This window comes from Bubalus bubalis, chromosome 5, assembly GCF_019923935.1.
Source record: "Bubalus bubalis isolate 160015118507 breed Murrah chromosome 5, NDDB_SH_1, whole genome shotgun sequence".
Classification (NCBI taxonomy): domain Eukaryota; kingdom Metazoa; phylum Chordata; class Mammalia; order Artiodactyla; family Bovidae; genus Bubalus; species Bubalus bubalis.
The window spans coordinates 78,209,210-78,224,948 of record NC_059161.1 but is presented as its reverse complement, the minus strand read 5'-3'; the positions used below and the strand labels follow the sequence as shown (position 1 = coordinate 78,224,948).

At 59.3% G+C, this 15,739-nt stretch overlaps 1 protein-coding gene across 4 annotated transcripts in view; it reads left to right on the top strand.

The window, feature by feature from the left end:
• The window catches only part of TMCC2 (transmembrane and coiled-coil domain family 2), a 38,033-nt gene extending 24,247 nt beyond the window's left edge, over positions 1-13,786 (top strand). For 3 of the 4 annotated variants that reach the window (XM_044943280.1, XM_006062265.3, XM_044943278.1), the window contains 3 exons: positions 9,795-10,738; positions 12,062-12,197; positions 12,436-13,786. In XM_044943280.1, coding sequence (XP_044799215.1) covers positions 9,795-10,738; positions 12,062-12,197; positions 12,436-12,747 — 1,392 coding nt within the window. In that variant the 3' untranslated portion in view covers positions 12,748-13,786. Of the gene's footprint in view, positions 1-1,569; positions 2,325-9,794; positions 10,739-12,061; positions 12,198-12,435 lie in introns of those variants that run through there. The other variant, XM_044943279.1, reaches the window with a different exon arrangement.
• The last annotated feature ends 1,953 nt before the right edge of the window (positions 13,787-15,739 follow it).

Genomic DNA, 15,739 nt, shown 5'->3' with positions numbered 1-15,739 from the left:
TTCTTCCTGGTGTTTCTGAGCCTTTCTGACACCGGCAGCCAGGAGTGAAATTGCACAGTGTCGTGAGAGCCCCACCGCTCAGCTGACTCAGCCCCCTCCTCGCCTCTGGGCTCCTGCCTTCTCCTTTTTCCCTCCTGCTGTTAATGCTTGTAAGGAAAGGCTACAAAGACTAGCTTGGCAGAGCCTAGAAAGGAGGGGGGCAGAGGAGGGATGTCTTGACTGAGAAGTCCAGGCTGCCTCCGGGGCTACCTCGGATGGACTGCAGTAGATGGCGTGCCTTCCATCTCTGCTCAGTGGGGTAGGTTAGGTGGTCCTTATACACACGTCTTATGCTAGGCACAGTGAAGGGCCAGATATAGTTAAGATCTGACCCCTGACTGTCTCAGAGCATTACGACTCATTTATGCAAGAGGAGCAGCGCACAGTGCCCAAAGAAAGAAAGAGGGTCGTGTCTGACTCTGCGACCCCATGGACTAACCCGCCAGGCTCCTCTCTCCATGGGATTCTCCAGGCAACAGTACTGGAGTGGGCTGCCATTTCCTTCTCCAGAGGATCTTCCTGATCCAGGGATTGAACCTGGGTGTCCCACACTGCAGGATTTACTGTCTGAGCCACCAGAGAAGCATGAAGTGAAAATCGAGTGCCGTAGGCGGGAGGTCATTTACAGATGAGGGGAGCTGCTGAAAGTGTTCCTGACCCCATGTGTCCCCGACGCACATGCTTGGAAAAAAAAAGTAAAGTGTTAGTTGCTCAGTTGTGTCCATCTCTTTGCAACCCCATGGACTGTAGCCCACCAGGCTTCTCTGTCTATGGGATTCTCCGGGCAAGAACACTGGAGTGGGTTGCCATGCCCTCCTCGAGGGGACCTTCCAGACCCAGGGATCGAACCTGGGTCTCCCACTTAAGCCGGCCCCCAAACTGGGACCTGTGTGCTGTGCCCTCGCTGGGCTCCTGTCCTCGCAGACCCCAGGTCATCGCCACCACAAATGTTCGTAAGGTTTCCCCCAGCCCGGGGTGTGGGGACTCGTGCTCTTGGTGTTTTGGCTGAGGGCCCTGGCACTGGGGCCTGGAGATAGCACTGGGCCCTTATCTGGGTGCACCTTCTTGAACTGGGGACCGCCCCGTCAGCATGATCCATGCCGATCCTTCATATTTAAGCCCCAAGTCTTTCGTCAGCCCCCAGTGGGCACAGAATCTGCGTCATCTCTGACTGGTGATCCTGCTGTTGGAGGCTGTCCTTGGACCCAGCAGACCCTGCACCCTGCCGGCCACCCCGTGCCCTCCTCACGGTGTGCGCGCCCTACCTGTGGATCTCTGGCCCCCTCTGCTGGCCACTTGCAGGATTTCCTGCTGGGACTGGCAAGATGAAGTCCAAGGAAGAGGAGAAGGCTGTGAGTTTGCCATCCATCTTTTTATCTTGGGTGCTTTTGCTGGGGGGTGGGGTGAGGAATGGGAAGCGGAAGCCAGTGGTGTCCAGCGCAGAAAGTAGATTTCTAGAATCTCAGAGAAGAGAAAGTCAAACAGCCACTGGAATAGGAAGGATGTCTGGGGAGTGAGGGTGCCTTCAGCCGTGGGCAGGGCCGCAGGGAGAAGGGCAGAGGACCTCAGGCTGACCCGGCCGTGTTGGGATCTGTCAGAGAGTCCCTTCCAGGCTTCAGCCTTTATGGCTTCGAAGAGCTTGCCTCCACCCCGGAAGCCTGGCTAGGAGGTGCACTTCTGTTCCGAGGCTGATGAAGGGAATCAGTGGTGCCGTGCCTGTTTGTGAGGGCTTTCTGAGGGCAAGAAGCGTCTGCACCCATGAGAGGGTCTCTCTCCCATGAGAGGTGGGAGAGGCCGAGCATGCGTCTGGGCGGGTGAAAGATGCAGGAACCGTGTCACCATGTGCTCTTGTAACCTGCCTCCAGGCAGGAGTTGCTGTGGGTCACACCCAGATGTCCTCCTGCACATTGGACTCAGAGTGGCAACAGCTGGCCTCGGGACAGGCAGTGTGGAGGAGGCCCCTCATCAGATCGGTACCCCCGCTCTGCTCTGTGATCTCCCTTCCTCCTCCCAGATGGGAAGGAGCAGCCATGAGCCCCAGGGCGGGGGGGATGTCCCTGAGCAATCCGCCCCTAATCCCCAGGCCTGGCCTCAGACTGGAGATGGCGGGTGCAGAGCCCGGGAGCTCCGGGACACCTGCTCGCAGAGCCCGGCTTCCCTTGGCCAGCCCAGTGCTGCCCCGGGACTGTGACCCTGGGGGCCTGGCACTGCCTGCGGAAGGCTGGGCCCTCAGAGCCCCTGGCACCCCGTCGCCAGCCCGGCTGCGGGAAGCAGTGCCCACACAGGTGAGGCCCTGGCAGGGGCAGGGACGGGAGAGACGCAGTTTGTCAGATGAGTCGGGTTCCCCACATTCTCTCGGGGTGCAGCCCCTTTCCTCTAGTGTCTGCGTGAGAAAGATGGGAGGGAGACAAGGCTGACCAGCAGGCCTCCATGCTTGGGCCGCTGGACGCTGGCAGGGCCCCCGGGGTTGGGGGAGGGGACTCCGGCACAGAGCCCTGCAGAAACCAGCAGCGTGTGTTACTCCGCTCAGGCCACAGGAGCCTCCGTGAAATTAGGCAGAAGGGGTGAGCAGGCAGAGGGGATCGCAGGCCGCCTGCTGGACAGAAGGCCATTGTGCTCAGCAGTGCGAAAGGAGGCCGCTAAGCCGAGGGTGTGGTTCCAACCAGAACCGGGGGTGGACCTCAAGGAAAGGACTGGCATCCCAGGGCTGGGTGAGAGCCGTGACATTCTGCCAGGCAGAGTTGCCCCTAGGACCAGGGTGGGCGGGCGCCCTTGGGCTGCCGGGCAAGGCTGATGGAAGCCTCAATGCCCGGCTGCCTGGAGGCCATGGGCACTGCACGGAACGGGGAGGCAGTGAGTCTCCCCGTCTGTGTGGACTTGGCCCTGCAGTCCCTGGCGGCAGGGTAAAGCTCCTGGTTAATCCGCTGAGGGCGGGGTGTCAGGAGGACGGGGCGCTGCATCAGGAGCCAGCCCCCCTCGACGTGCGCCCTCGAATCCCTGGGGCCTCACTGCAGGAGTTTTTCATCCTCCTCTTCTCCAGACCCAGGTGCGTGTGCGTTCCTCCACGTGTGCCCGTTTATCGAAACACTGGCCTCCCTGCCCTCGGGAGCGGAGCCGCTTTGGCTCCCAGGCTCCAGCGGAAGTGGTGCCCTCCCCTCCTCGCTCTCGCCTTCCCAGCCCTCCCCCGCCAGCTTGGGCTGGCAGTCATTATGCTCCAGAGCTGGGGTGAGTGGCCTCACACGCCTGCCTGTCCCTAGCAGCAGGAGAAAGCCCGCAGGCCACGCCTGCTGATCCGGGAGAATCAGGGCCCAGGGTTGGCGTCCTCCTCCCAGCCCGTTCTGGCCCGAGAGTCAGGTCAGAACGGGAGGCCTCGGGTTGCCTCCCTCCCAGCTTCATCACTGGGGCACCTGCCTGTTTGGGCAGAGGGGTGTTAGCTGGCCATGACTGCCCCTCTCCACCCCGGCCTGACTCCCCTCCCTTTCCCCTGGGGAGCAGTGGAAGAGGAATCCGTGTGCTCTACTGAGAAAGGTGCTCAGATCACAGTCACGGGGCCAGAAGTCAGCAGATGGAGGCATCTCTGCTGAGTCACCCCGGCCCACAGCCCCGTTACCCTTGCCTGCAGGGCTCTCGGCCTCTGCTGCCCAGGCCTTGCCCAGAGGTAGTGCCCTGAGTGGGCTCGGCCCGCCCAACCAGACCCATGGGCAAGATGGGATGGATGCCTGACTCCATTGCTCTCCAACCCTGGAAGGGGACCACAGGCCACCTGGCCCAGGATGTCGGGGCCACCCTGACCTCCTAAAGGGAAGCAGAGGAGCCCCAGTGCTTTTTTCTCCCTTTTTTTTCCTAAAAGAGACCTTAGCATTGGCTTTTCGACTCCTGAACAGGGAGCTAGAACAGGAAGGCCCCAACTTCTGTGTCAGCCTGCTCTGGGGACCCCTTTGTAAGCAGGGAGCACTCTGTAAATGTAGGCAGGGCTGTTGTCCCCAGAGAAGGAGTCGCAGCGGGGAGCCTCTGTGCTGTCCTGGGAACCTGGGAGCACAGGTGTGGAGCACACACTCCTTGCAGGTGTGACTGCATGTGGTCCATCCTGAAGAATGTTCGTGATGTACTGTTGCTGGGGAAACTGACCCCTGACACGCTAGTGCCCTTTCCGTCTGCGTGGACGGGCTTCATGAGAGCCTCAGAGACCCAGGCTGCCGGGCTAGCGTGTGGGAGGAAGACCCGGGTCCAGTGGGGTTAAGCCGAGGATGTGAGCTCAGGCCCCGGAGGAGCTGGGAGTCTTGGGAGGCCCCGGGGAGCCTGGGCCGGGAGCCCTGTAATCTGGCGGAGCACCTGATCTGGCTTCACTGGGTGCTGCTGGAAGGGGGCAGGGAGGAGAGCCCGAGGTGCTGTGAAGCCTTGTATGAGGGTGCTCTCAGGGGCGTGTGGAGGGGGTCTCACCAGAGCAAGGAGACGAGCAGGGAGAGTTGTATCCCAGACACAGGCAGTGCCCCCACTTTGGCTCTTCCAGAACGTTCATCAGCAGTTCTGGGACCTTGGTGTCTGTGACCTCAGCCCTGCTGTTGGTCACCCTGAGCAGGGAGCACCACTGCCTGCTGGTAGCCTCCTGGCCGCCTTGTGTGGATAGGGGTCATGGAAGAAGCAGGCTCTATGGTTCGCCTCTTCTTAGAACTTGCCCCGCACCCGACGGCGCTCAGGGATTCATCGCGGGGCCAGGTACCTGCAGAGCGTCCGGCCTCTTAGATGGGAGAGCGGGGAGAGGAGGCCTTGGTGCTGGTGGCTGGACCTGGACAGAGGGCTGGGGCCCGTGTAGCCCACCCAGCGCCGTGCTCCAGGGCCGGTGGGCCCTGGGAGTTTTCTCCTGCTAGCGACCTGGAGCTCAGTGATCTGTATTGCACCTCTTTTGAGGGAGTTAGAGCTTCTGCCCTGTTCAGAATGTGGCTGTAAGAGGAAGGAGCCTGACGCCCTCCTGCCACCCGCTCTGTAACAGGACATGGGCTGGACCTGCAGCGCAGGCCGCAGGCTAGGACCAGGCCTCGCACACCCAGGCTGTGCCGCCCCGTCCCCTCTGTCTAGCGCCAGAGCACTAGCGCCTGGCCCCTGCCAGGGCCTCACCTGTGTGGGCACTGCTTCCCGCAGCCGGGCTGGCGACGGGGTGCCAGGGGCTCTGAGGGCCCAGCCTCCGCCAGAGGAATCCTGGACCTGTTAAGCGGCCGCTCCCCATTTCTCCCTTCCCCAGCCCCTGGCAGCCGTTAATCCGCCTTCTGTCATGAAGAGTTTAACTATTCTGGACATTTCATATGAAAGGAATATGACCCTTAGTGCCTATTTCCTTTTACTTGGTGTTCTTGACGTTCATCCGTGGTGTGGCATATGTCAGTCCTTCTTCATTCTTTGTACAATCAAGTGATATTCCATGGTGTGACTGTATGAGTTTTGCTTACCAGTGATCAGTGGACGTTTGACTTGTGTCCACCAGCCTCTGGCTATGGTACACAGTGCTGCTGGGAACCCGTGTGCACCAGTGCGTGTTTAAATACCCACCTTCAATTCCTTGCAGGTGTAGCTAGGAGTGGAATTGCTGGGTCGTATGATAAGTCTGTGTTTAACTTTTTGAGGAACCTCCAAACTGTGTTCCACAGTGGATGCACCACTTTGCATTCCTACCAGCACGGTACGAAGGTTCTGATTTCCCCACATCCTCGGCAAGCCTTGTTATCTCCCTTTTTAAACTGCAGCTCTCCTGGCAGCTGTGCGTTGTCAGTTGCCTGCGGCTTGTCTCTGTGCCCCAAGGCTGTACCCCGGCCATTGTCCTCACGGTCTCGTTTCATTCCCCCGACAATCTGTCGAGGTGGGTAGAATTACCCCTTCTTTTCTAGACGAGAAAGCTGAGTCCCAGGAAAGTTAATGACATATCCGAAGGCAAACTGCTGGTGGGGGACAGAGCCAGTGCTCTAAGCTGGTGTCCGCTTGCATTCTTTGTGCCCTTTCTAGTGCCCCGCATGGGTCCTGCATCCTGTCTCATTGCCATTCTTCATTTTTTGTGGGCAAATCTCATTCTCCTCTGGGGCTGCTTGTTGCGACCCTCTTAACAGCTTTCTCATCTTTTTCTCCTAATGTTCTAATTTTCTTTCCTTTGTTAAACCGTAATCCCTCTCTGAGCCTCTGCCCGTCTGTCTGCAGCCTCCTCGGCTCTCTTTCCCAGGGGACCCTGTTTTTATTTATTTCTAAAAGGGTGTTTCAGGCTTGGGGGACGTGCTGGGGGACGTGAGGGAGTGGAGAACTCCCTACTTGCCTCCCTCGGGGGAGACAGAGGAAGAAAGTGGGGTGTTCTGTAACCTGAGGTGACCAGAGGCTGCAGGCATTGTAGACCTCAGTGGAGGGGCAGGAGGGAGCTGGGGCCCTGCTGCAGGACCCCCAGGCTTGAGTCTGAGCCCCATGGCAGAGAAGAGGGCTGGCTGGTGAGGAGGAGCTTACCACCAAGCCCTGCTGGTTTCCTGGAGTGTCTGTTCTCATTCATGGGGATTTCACAGCCAGTTTCAACTCTGCTTTTCTACTTGTAAGCTAGACAGCCGCCAGATCGAGGGGTAAAAGGCTCAGAGCTGCCAGGCTGGAGCCAGGACAGGCAGGGAATTTGCTGTCTTACACTCCCTTGTAATCCCAAGAACTTCTGCTTCTCGCAGGCTTTTTGAGTCCCTGTCTCATTAGGTCTTCCCACACTCCTCCAGTGGGCGGACTGACGCGCTCCTCTTTATAAAGACAAGCCCAGGGCCCAGCTGAGCACCAGCCAGAGAGGCAGCCAGATCACAATCGTTTCTGGCTGTTCTTTCTCCTGTGAAGAGAGCGGAAGAGAGGAAAAGTGTTGAGTCTTTTTGGAAAGCACCTGTGGAAAGTGACCTTATAAAGGGGTCAGGTTCTTTAACACATTATTGACCAGAGACGTATGAATACATCTTTGGCTCTTGTTCAGTCGCTACATCGTGTCCAACTCTTTGCGGTCCCATGGACTGCAGCACACCAGGCTTCCCTCTCCTTCACTGTCTCCCAGAAATTTTCTCAAACTCATGTCCATTGAGACAGTGATGCCATCCAACCATCTCATCCTCTGTCGTCCCCTTCTCCTCCTGGCCTGAATCTTTCCCAGCATCAGGGTCTTTTTTTTTTTTTTTTTTTTCATCAGGGTCTTCTCTAATGAGTCGGCTCTTCATGTCAGGTGGCCAAAGTAGTGGAGTTTCAGCTTCAGCATCAGTCCTTCCAATGAATATTCAGAACTGATTTCCTTTAGGATTAACGGGTTGGATCTTCTTGCAGTCCAAGGGACTCTCAAGAGTCTTCTCCAACGCCACAGTTCAAAAGCATCAATTCTTTGGCGCTCAGCCTTCTTTATGGTCCAACTCTCACATCAATACATGACCACTGGAAAAACCACAGCTTTGCCTATGCTGTCTTCCCTGGTGGCTCAGATGGTAAAGAATCTGGCTGCAATACAGGAGACCCGGGTTTGATCCCTAGGTCAGGAAGATCCCCTGGAGAAGGGAATCGCTACCCTCTCCAGTATTCTTGCCTGAAGAATTCCATGGACAGAGGAGCCTGGCAGGCTACAGTCCGTGGGGTTGCAAAGAGTTGGACACAACTGCGTGACTAACACTTTCAACATCTTTTTTACCTGAACGTTATTGACCAGAGAGGTTTCAATATCACTGTGCAGCAAATTGCCAGCCACAGGCATTAGTTTCTGCAAAAATCCCCCAATCAATAACGAGTTAGTATGAAAAGCTGTGTTGCATGTAGAATTTAATTTTGTCTCGTAGTTTCAATGATGAGTGAATTTTTTGGTATCATCTTTTAAATAATTTAACTTCATTTCCTCCACCACACAAAGTTGTGCTGCCAGACCCAGCCAGCACAGATGAGTACCTCTGTGTGCCCACACTGTGCCAAGTGCCCTTGGACATCATGTGGGATGCCCCTCACCAGAGGCCTGAGAAGAGATGCGAGTGTCCCCATTTTACAGAGGGGAAGACCGAGGCTCAGGAAAGCCCAGAGGCTGGGTGTTTGCCATCACTGTAGGGACCAGCACAGGTGGGAGGGCTTTAACTGCAGGATGCCGTCTGAAGTCCGTGTGATGCAGTGAGTGGTCCTTGGGATCGGTGTGGGCTCCTCTGGTGTACAAAGTCATGAAGATACCAGCACCTGGCAGAGGGCATGGGGACATGAGGAAAGTCCCAACCTTAGGAGGGATGGGAAGGGATGGTATTGTTCCCAGGATCCCCAGTGGTACCATGACCTGGAAAGGCTGGAGAGGAAGCCCACAGGGGAGCCACCCTCCCCTGGCTCCTGACTTTGGCAGGGCTGTTGTTTTGCATGGTGTTTTCCAATAACTTTGTACCTTGCGAGAAATGGAGCCCAGTGACTTCTGCCTGTAATTGGCACGGGCTGCTTCCGTTGCATGAGCTGAAGGGGCCGCTTTGTTTGTGTTTAACCCCTTCCCCCACGTATACCTCATCCTGCCCCCACCACAACATACGCATAGAGAGTGAACGACCTGACCCGGCCGCCGTCCTGGGGTGTGCTGTGTGTAAAAATACATGGGGTTGAGCCATTTCCTGCTGCTTCCGTTGCTGCATGGTGATAAGACACTTGGGGACTCGGCTGTGGACCGAGGTCCTGCAGCAGACCGAGGGGGGTCCGGCCCTGGAGAGTGGGGCTCTAGGCCTGCCTGTTTCCATCCAGCCTGTCTCCCCCTCGCCCATCCTCTGTGCCCCTTCCTGCCCCTTGCTCCACCTCCCCATCTTGTCTCCGTCTCTGGGCTCCTCTCTTTGTGCTGCCCTGATGCACCCGGGGAGCCCGCCTGCCGGAGAGGAAAAGGCGCTGTCCGCTCCCTGCCGCCCAATCAGCTCCTTCCACGCTGGGCGGCAGGTATCCCCAGGCCCCTCGCCTGGGCCCCGCGTCCCTCACCCTGTGGGTGCCTTCTGGGACCCCAGCCCCCTGAGACCCCATTGGCAGGCAGGGGGGTGTGCTCCTTGCCTGCTCCTGCAGGACAGGGCGGGCCCAGGCGCCCCCGCCACCATGAAGCGCAAGAGGCTGCTGACGACTCCAGGGAGCAGCAAGGTAAGGGCAGGACTGGGAGAGGTGTCGGCAGAGCTGGGCGGCCTGCTGAGTCACACTGGGGAAGCCCATGTGGGAAAGTGGTTGCTTCCCAAGTGAGGCTCTGGTCAGCCCTGAGAGAGAGGCCTGCGTGGGGCCCGAGTGAGGCTCCGGTCAGCCTGAGAGGGAGGCCTGCTCCAGGCAGGAGCCTTATGGACGCTTGAGTCCAGAGGAACGGTGTGTCTGCAGCCTGAGAAATAACCTGGAATAACGGTGAAGCCTCAGGCCTGCTTGGTCCATGTGATGGGGCAGCAAGAATCCTGGGCTGCCGGTTCTGTCTTCCTGTAGCTGTTTATCCCCAACCAACTTGCTTGAACTGTCTGTGCCAAAGGAGGCGCAGGTCTGCCTAACTGCACGGCAGGGACATTGTAGGGATCAGGCAGGGGGCAGGTGTGCATGCCCTTTATAAATGCCGGCGGGAGGGGATTCTGTTGTCACTGCTGGGACTCTTTTGGACTCCTTCCTTAAAAACTTCCTATTCCTCCTGCGTCCATTTTCCAGAGAGCGAAACCAAGTCCAGAGGCTCCGGGGACCCAGGAGAGCCTCCTATGGGGCCCCCTTCCCTCGGTTTCCTGATGGACTGCAGCTTCCTTTGCCTTCCTCCCCAGGTCGACAAGGGGGACTTCCTGGCCCTGAACCTTGCTGGCGGCCCCGGCCATGGTGACGCCGATGGCCCCATCAGCTTGGACGTGCCGGACGGGGCCCCGGACCCCCAGCGGACCAAGGCGGCCATCGAGCACCTGCACCAGAAGATCCTGAAGATCACGGAGCAGATCAAGATCGAGCAAGAGGCGCGGGACGACAACGTGGCGGAGTACCTGAAGCTGGCCAACAACGCCGACAAGCAGCAGGCATCCCGCATCAAGCAGGTGTTCGAGAAGAAGAACCAGAAGTCGGCGCAGACCATCGCCCAGCTGCACAAGAAGCTGGAGCACTACCGCCGGCGCCTGAGGGAGATCGAGCAGAACGGGCCGTCGCGGCAGCCCAAGGACGTGCTGCGGGACATGCAGCAGGGCCTCAAGGACGTGGGCGCCAACGTGCGCGCGGGCATCAGCGGCTTCGGGGGCGGCGTGGTGGAGGGCGTCAAGGGCAGCCTCTCGGGCCTCTCGCAGGCCACGCACTCCGCTGTGGTATCCAAGCCCCGGGAGTTCGCCAGCCTCATCCGGAACAAGTTTGGCAGCGCCGATAACATCGCGCACCTGAAGGACCCCCTGGACGACGGGCCTCCCGAGGAGGCGGCCCGGGCGCTGAGCGGCAGCGCCACGCTCGTGTCCAGCCCCAAGTACGCCAGCGACGACGAGTGCTCCAGCGCCAGCGCCAGCTCGGCGGGTGCGGGCAGCAACTCTGGGGCTGGGCCCGCTGCCGCCGCGCCGGGGAGCCCCAAATCCGGCCAGCTGTACGGGGCCCCTGGCAACGTGGACGCTGTGCTGGAAGAGCTGCGGGAGATCAAGGAGGGCCAGTCACACCTAGAGGACTCAATGGAGGACCTGAAGGCGCAGCTGCAGAGGGACTACACCTACATGACCCAGTGCCTGCAGGAGGAGCGCTACAGGTGCGTGCGCCGCCCCGCCCCGCCCCACCTGCGAGAGGGGCCGGATTTCAGGTTCGGTGGTGGAAGCAGACGCAGCATCTCCCAGCGCCGCTGGAAGGGGCCAGGAGGAGGCCCCCGAGGAGCCTTCCACCCACTTCCAGGGCGATTGGAAGATAGGATGACGGGGCCTCTGGAAGAAGCGTTGTGGCATCCGTACTTGATTACATGGTGGTTGTACAAAAGGGGAAACCGAGGCAGGGGCCAGCTTATCTGGAGAGACTCTGGCTAAGAGCACTGACCCCAGAGCCAGGTTCCCTGGGTTTGGATCCCAGCTCTACTCTTCCCACTCTTTACCTTGGACAAAGTACTTGCTGTCTGCACCTGGGGTCTCATCTGTGAAGCGGGAATAACGTGAATCCCAGCTCACAGGGTTTGTGAGGACGGCGCCCTGTGCAGGTACCCGGTGCGGTCCGTGTGAACGTCAGGCCAGAGCTCGCGAGCCAGCCTGGGATCAGCTGGAGCCCCACCCCCTGCCTCTGCTGGCTCTGGTTTTGTTCCTTGGGATCCTTAGAGAGTTGTGCTTTAGATAGCACTTTCCCTCCTTGACATATTTGAAGAAGGTTTGGAAAATGGGGGGAGAAACCTGCCTGAAAACTCAGTGCCCCCACGTAACAGTCGTCCTCTGATATCTGTGCCTTTGGGACAGGGACTGTGCCTCTGTGTCCCTGTCCCCAGGGGAGCACCTTAGCCCAGGCCCAGGGCCCAGGCTGTGGGCAGTCAGGCCCCGACCCCCCTTCCATGACCTCCGTGCTCTCAGGTGGTCCCCAGCGCCTCTGGGCCTCAGTCTTCTCATCTGTAACATGCAGATGGCGCCAGTCCTTATCCAAAGATTTGTGAGGAGGACCCCAGGAGGCAATGTGGATAAAGTGCCTACCACAGAGCCCACCTCTAAGAAGGGCTGTGTGTATACATGTGTGTGCTAGGTCACTTCAGTTGTGCCCAACTCTGCGACCTTACGGGGTACCAGGCTCCTCTGTCCATGGGATTCTCCAGGCAAGAGTACAGGAGTAGGTTGCCATTTCCTTCTCCAGGGGATCTTCCTGACCCAGGGATTGAACCCACGTCTCTTATGTCTCCTGCACTGGCAGGCGGGTTCTTTACCACTAGCACCACCTGGGAAGCCCGCTGTGTACATAGTAGCTTTCTTGTTGCTGTTAAAATTGGACAGGGCTGGACACATGGGGTGGATTGAGTCATTGTTGAGAATGAGTGACATTGACCCTGGGGGAGGAGCTGGGAGACTTGGGGGGCCAGGGCTGGTGTCATGTGTTTTTCCTCCTGCAGGTACGAACGGCTGGAGGAACAGCTCAATGACCTGACCGAACTTCACCAGAATGAGATGACCAACCTGAAGCAGGAGCTGGCCAGCATGGAGGAGAAGGTGGCCTACCAGTCCTACGAGAGGGCCCGGGACATCCAGGTACTACGGCCCCGAGAGGAAGCTGGGAGTGGGCTGCTTCCGCCCCTTCCCCTTAATCAAGACTTCCACTTCCCCTCAGCCTCTCCAAATAGTCAGCATTAAAGGACCGGGGCCCCTAGCTGCAGCTGACCACCCTCCAGAGGGGTGTGCCCTGGACATTGTCACCTCCCGAGGGGCAGGTGGGGTTCGGACCGGAGGTCTCCCCATCCTAAGCTCACCCGCCCCTGTGCCCCTGCAGGAGGCCGTGGAGTCCTGCCTGACCCGGGTCACCAAGCTGGAGCTCCAGCAGCAGCAGCAGCAGGTGGTGCAGCTGGAGGGCGTGGAGAACGCCAATGCGCGGGCCCTGCTGGGCAAGTTCATCAACGTGATCCTGGCGCTCATGGCCGTGCTGCTGGTGTTCGTGTCCACCGTCGCCAGCTTCATCACACCGCTCATGAAGACCCGCCTGCGCGTCTCCAGTACCGCCCTCCTGGCCCTCGTCCTCCTCCTGCTCTGGAAGCACTGGGACTCCCTCACCTACCTCCTAGAGCACGTGCTGCTGCCCAGCTGAGGGCCCCGTGCTCCCCCCAGCTCCCCGCTGGCCCCTGCTGCTCCAGGGGGGACCCTGGGGCTCCTGGGTCTGTGGGGCGTCTTCACGTGTCCAGTTTGACCTCCTGCCCAAACTGTCTGTCCTGGCGACTTCTGCCCCCTTCTCTGTGTGTGCTTCTTCTGTCTGATGCCTTTTCCTTGTTGGGCTGAAGGGAGCGTTGAGTGTAGCCCCCGCAGGAGGTTGGGGAGATGCCTGTGGCCACGCGGAGCTAAGGACCCGGATGGACTGTTTACAGTCACAGCAGAACTTATCCCAGCAGACTCCTGGGGTCAGGAAGGCCGAAGAGAGCTTTCCTGGGGGGGAGCCCACGCTGGAGACAGCTCTAGCCCCGGCTCGTGGAGATGGTCGGGATGAAGGCAGGAGTACGGGTGGCCTCCCTGGCCCAGGAGGCTCCCCAGCTCACCCCTCCCTCCTCCAGAGCTGGGTCCTGGGTGGGGCCTTTCTGGGATCTGAGGATGCCGGCTCTGTAGGCCGGGCAGGTGCGGCTTTGTGATTGTGTTTTCCCTCTTCCTCTCTCTCTGCTGGTCACTGGATCTGCTCTTCAGGGAAGGCGCCCCCGGGGGCCCCAAGCCTCAGCCCACACTCTTAGGGCTTTATTTATTTATTTATTTGTTCCTTGGTACCTTGTCCTGAGCTCCAGGGAGAGGTCCCCTGCCCGCCTCCCGGGTGCCCTCTCTGAAGCCAGGGCCACGTCTTGGCCATCGGCACTTCCGTCAGTTTAGCTCTGGGTGGTCCCGGCTGGGGTGGGGCTGGCCTCTTTTATACGTGTTTATTTTCTATGTGTGTCCTTGCGTGGGGGAGGTCGTTGTGGCTGTATTTTTTAAGGCTCTGGAGTGTTGTGTGTGGTTTCTCTCCACATCCCAGTCTCCCCAGGGGCACTTCCGAGAAGAGAGGGGATCTCTCACCAAAGGAGAGAGAACCTCCTGGAAACAGGGGAGGGGAGTGCCTGCCAGTTGCTGTGGACCTTCCCGAGAAATAAATCCTCCAGATTTTCAAACCACCCTGTCTAGTGTTGGTCGATTAGGCTGTTTCCGTGGAAACCACCGAGTTGCTCCCAACACTCAAGCATTCTGGGTAACACAGACTAGGCCTCACCTGTGGGCCCAAGACCTTCTTCCTTCCTCTCGGACCTGACGTCGGACAGATCCAGCCTTCCCATTTGCTTTCTGCAGCTGAAGCACTGGCCTTGGTGATAGGCGGGAGAGATGGTGCCCACCCTGTCTGGCCCCCACTGCTTTCTAGGAGGAGGGGAATCAGAGAGAAGCCTCTGGAGGCCCGGAGGGCAGCAGTCATGCCCAGGCATGGCCACAAGAGGGCAGCGGTGTCCTTACTCCGCACTTCCTTGGGTTTCAGTCGCAGAGAGGAGCATCAGCTGGAGTTGGCTTGGCCTTGTTAATGCTGTGTAGCCAGAGCTGAGGTTCCCCTGCTCACCAGGAGCTGGAGCATAGAAGCCAAGCCCTCAGAGTCTGCCCTGACAGCTCTGGATTCCCAGCTGGAAACCTGTGGGAGCTTGGTGGGCCCACCTGAACCCCCTTGTTGTGAGCAGGAGACGCCCCCGGCTTCATGCAAGTGGGAGGGGTGTAGCAAAAGCACCCCCGCCCTGAGACCTGGCTCATAGTCAGTGCTCCTGTGGCCAGTTCCTGTCTCTCTGGGCCTCAGTTTCCGCATCTGTAACATGGGTGGATGAAGGGCTCTGACATCTGTGGTTCTGAAGGTCTGAGAAGTCAGGTCACAGCTGTACCCATGGCCGTGGGCTTCAGAGGCCTTTAGGGGTGAGGGACTGTGCCCTTAATTGGATCAGAGTGCGTGCTGGGCTGGCACCTCCAGGAGGGCAACCAGACGGCTCAGCTTCACCTTCTATAACCAGGCTGGAGTCTCACCCCGTGACCTTTCAGGGCCTTCCAACAATGCCATTCCTGGGCCCCGCACCCACCTTCTCTTCCGGCCACACATGCACCTCCCTTGGGGGCCACGGGCTGCTGGGCCAGGAACCCGCATTCCTGGGCCCCAGGTGGGGGGTGGCTGCCAACATTTCACACATTCCTCCCCAAGGTCAGGCGCCTTCTCTGCACTGGTTCTTCAATGTCACTGCCAGCCTCAGTCCACACTGAGCGGGAGGGGGGAGGGGGGGACATTCTCAGCAGATCCTGAGGCCACACAGCTAATAGCCTGAGGAGGGGGGGCACCCGCCTACAGAGCCATCTTCTGCAAAAAAGAGGAACTGGCGGGCCTTATGTTGGCCTCTTTGTGACAAAGGCCTTCGCGCAAAGCCTAGGCTGACCAGGAGTTGAGTTTCCTTCTTCTGACAGTCACTGCCCTTCTGTGTTTATGTCTGAGCCTCTCTGCGCTCTGTAAACAGTGAACGAGTTGCTCTTGTCTGAACCCACCTGCCTCACCCGCCAGGGCTCACAGGGTGAGACGCTGAATCAGGGCCCGCTGTCCTCTGGACTGCAGAACAGCAGGCAGCCTTTGTCCCAGGTCGCGTGTCCTCTCAGCCCCAAGCCCCACACTGGGGTTCGGAGGGCTCGGCCTGGCTGGCACATTCCCGCGGCTTCAGCCACCCAGGGCGGGGGCAGAACTGCCTGGGGCCGGGGCTCCAGCAGCACTTGGCGGGCAGCTGGCCGGCCTGGGGCCGGCCTGTTTGCTGTGCCAGCCGCGTGCAGACCGTGGAGCTGCAGCAGGTGCAGCCTGGGCCAAGACCAAAGGCCTTGAACGGTAGGAGGCAGAGGGTGCCACCTAACCCTCCCCACGCACGGTTACTCAAGGGTGATTCCAGGGCGGGGAGAAGAGACCTGGAGCCCCGGGGTGGGGGAGGAGGGGAGCTTTAGCCAGGGCGCCCGCTGGATCCAACCCCACTTGTGGGGTCAGCTTTCCCGTGTAAGACCCTGGGCTTTGGCGCCTGCAGACCTGGGCTCGAATCCAGCACCACCGCTCGGGTTAGACCAGGTCCCCA